The following is a 1,544-nucleotide window of genomic DNA, read 5'->3' on the forward strand; positions in this document are numbered from 1 at the left end:
CTATTAACTGTATCATCTAGTCCGTTAACTTTTAAACGGCAAGTGAGGGAATGACTAGTCACATAACATGTTGATAAGTTTATGAGTACTTTGAAAGTTCAATGGCTACTTGGAAACATTCGAGAAAGTAGTGACAATTTAGATATTTAAACTGCGTCCCACAACAATCTTGATTTAATTGAAAAGCTAGATAGGTAGATAAACAAACATGAATAATGGACGTGAAACTTGACATGCATTTCATTTGCAGACGCTCAATGACGTGATTACTGGGATAATCATATTCGGAACCCGATTATACATGCAAAAAATGGAAGAAAATTCAGGCAAAGCCAAATGTACAGCACTTGTATTACTTAACACTCGAGTCATTGGAGGTTACACATCAGTGAGTGAGATGATCAAACCTAATGCAGAAATGCCATGGGGCAATCGTTTTGCATTCTTACAAGTTCCTATTCCTAAATTGACTGATTCTGAGTTAAGCAACCCACTCAAATTTGTCAAGAAAGCACGCCAACTGATCAAAAGGCAAAAAAATTCTGCATCAGTTTTTCTAACCGGCCTGTTTCTCGACGCCATCAGAAGAATTAGAGGTCCTGAGGTATGCATAAAATTTCATCTTATACCAAATTGTACTCTTTGCATATTTGGTAAACAGTTCTGGACAAGACTGAATTGTGGATGTCGTTATGTACCAGGCAACGTCACGATGCATCCACAACACGTTGAAGAATTCGAGCCTGACAATATCAAACATGATGGGTCCTATGGAAAAAATGGCTTTGGCTAATCAGCCAGTTAAAGGATTGTACTTCGTTGTGGCTGGGGCACCTCAGGTACTTTATACTAACACTTCAATTCTCTATTCATCTATGTTTTCTTGTATATTTCTTCTTTAACCTTCTGTGCATGTGAACTGTGCAGAGCCTTGAAGTAACCATGGTGAGTTATGTGGGAAAGCTGAGCATTTCTATCGGAGCGGAGAAAGATTTCATCGATCCTGATAAGTTCAAGTCATGTATCGAATACGCCTTCGAGGCCATTTCAAAAGCAGCAAAAGAATCTCCTGCTCAAACAAAAGCGTAGGAGGCTTTAGTATTATTACACACATACAGCTCAAGTTTCTTTCTTTACTTCCAAGTAAAAAGCTGATTACATGTGCTAAATAATTTGAGGTTGAACATTGATTCGACTAACAGTTATCATGTTCGATCCAATCATTATGAAAATATTGCTTGTATATGTCGGACTGGATAAAATTAAACCAGATTAAAGAAGATTTATACACGTGGTTGAGTTTATATTAGTGCAGAGTTCAATACTGTAACTTTCATTCTCAATACGCAATTATACATATTTGAACAAGGAAATATCTTTAACTTAAATAACAAATCACACCTTATATATTACATTATGCAAAATTTTGCATATCATTTTCTAATTATTTATTTTCATTAAATATTTTTTCTTTTGCGTGAGATTTAAGAAATTTATTATCTTCTTTCTTAGACTCTAAAATAAATTCAATTTCTTATTCATTT

The 1,544-nt window shown here is 34.9% G+C and overlaps 1 protein-coding gene across 1 annotated transcript; it reads left to right on the forward strand.

The window, feature by feature from the left end:
- Positions 1-12: 12 nt before the first annotated feature.
- Positions 13-1,309, forward strand: LOC111387978. Its single transcript, XM_023012624.1, has 3 exons — positions 13-604; positions 702-839; positions 928-1,309. Exons 1-3 carry the CDS (start codon positions 302-304, stop codon positions 1,087-1,089), a joined length of 603 nt encoding a protein of 200 aa, XP_022868392.1. The 5' UTR covers positions 13-301; the 3' UTR covers positions 1,090-1,309.
- Positions 1,310-1,544: the final 235 nt, after the last annotated feature.

Source organism: Olea europaea, unplaced genomic scaffold (assembly GCF_002742605.1).
Source record: "Olea europaea var. sylvestris unplaced genomic scaffold, O_europaea_v1 scaffold4413, whole genome shotgun sequence".
In the NCBI taxonomy this organism is placed as follows: Eukaryota; Viridiplantae; Streptophyta; class Magnoliopsida; order Lamiales; family Oleaceae; genus Olea; species Olea europaea.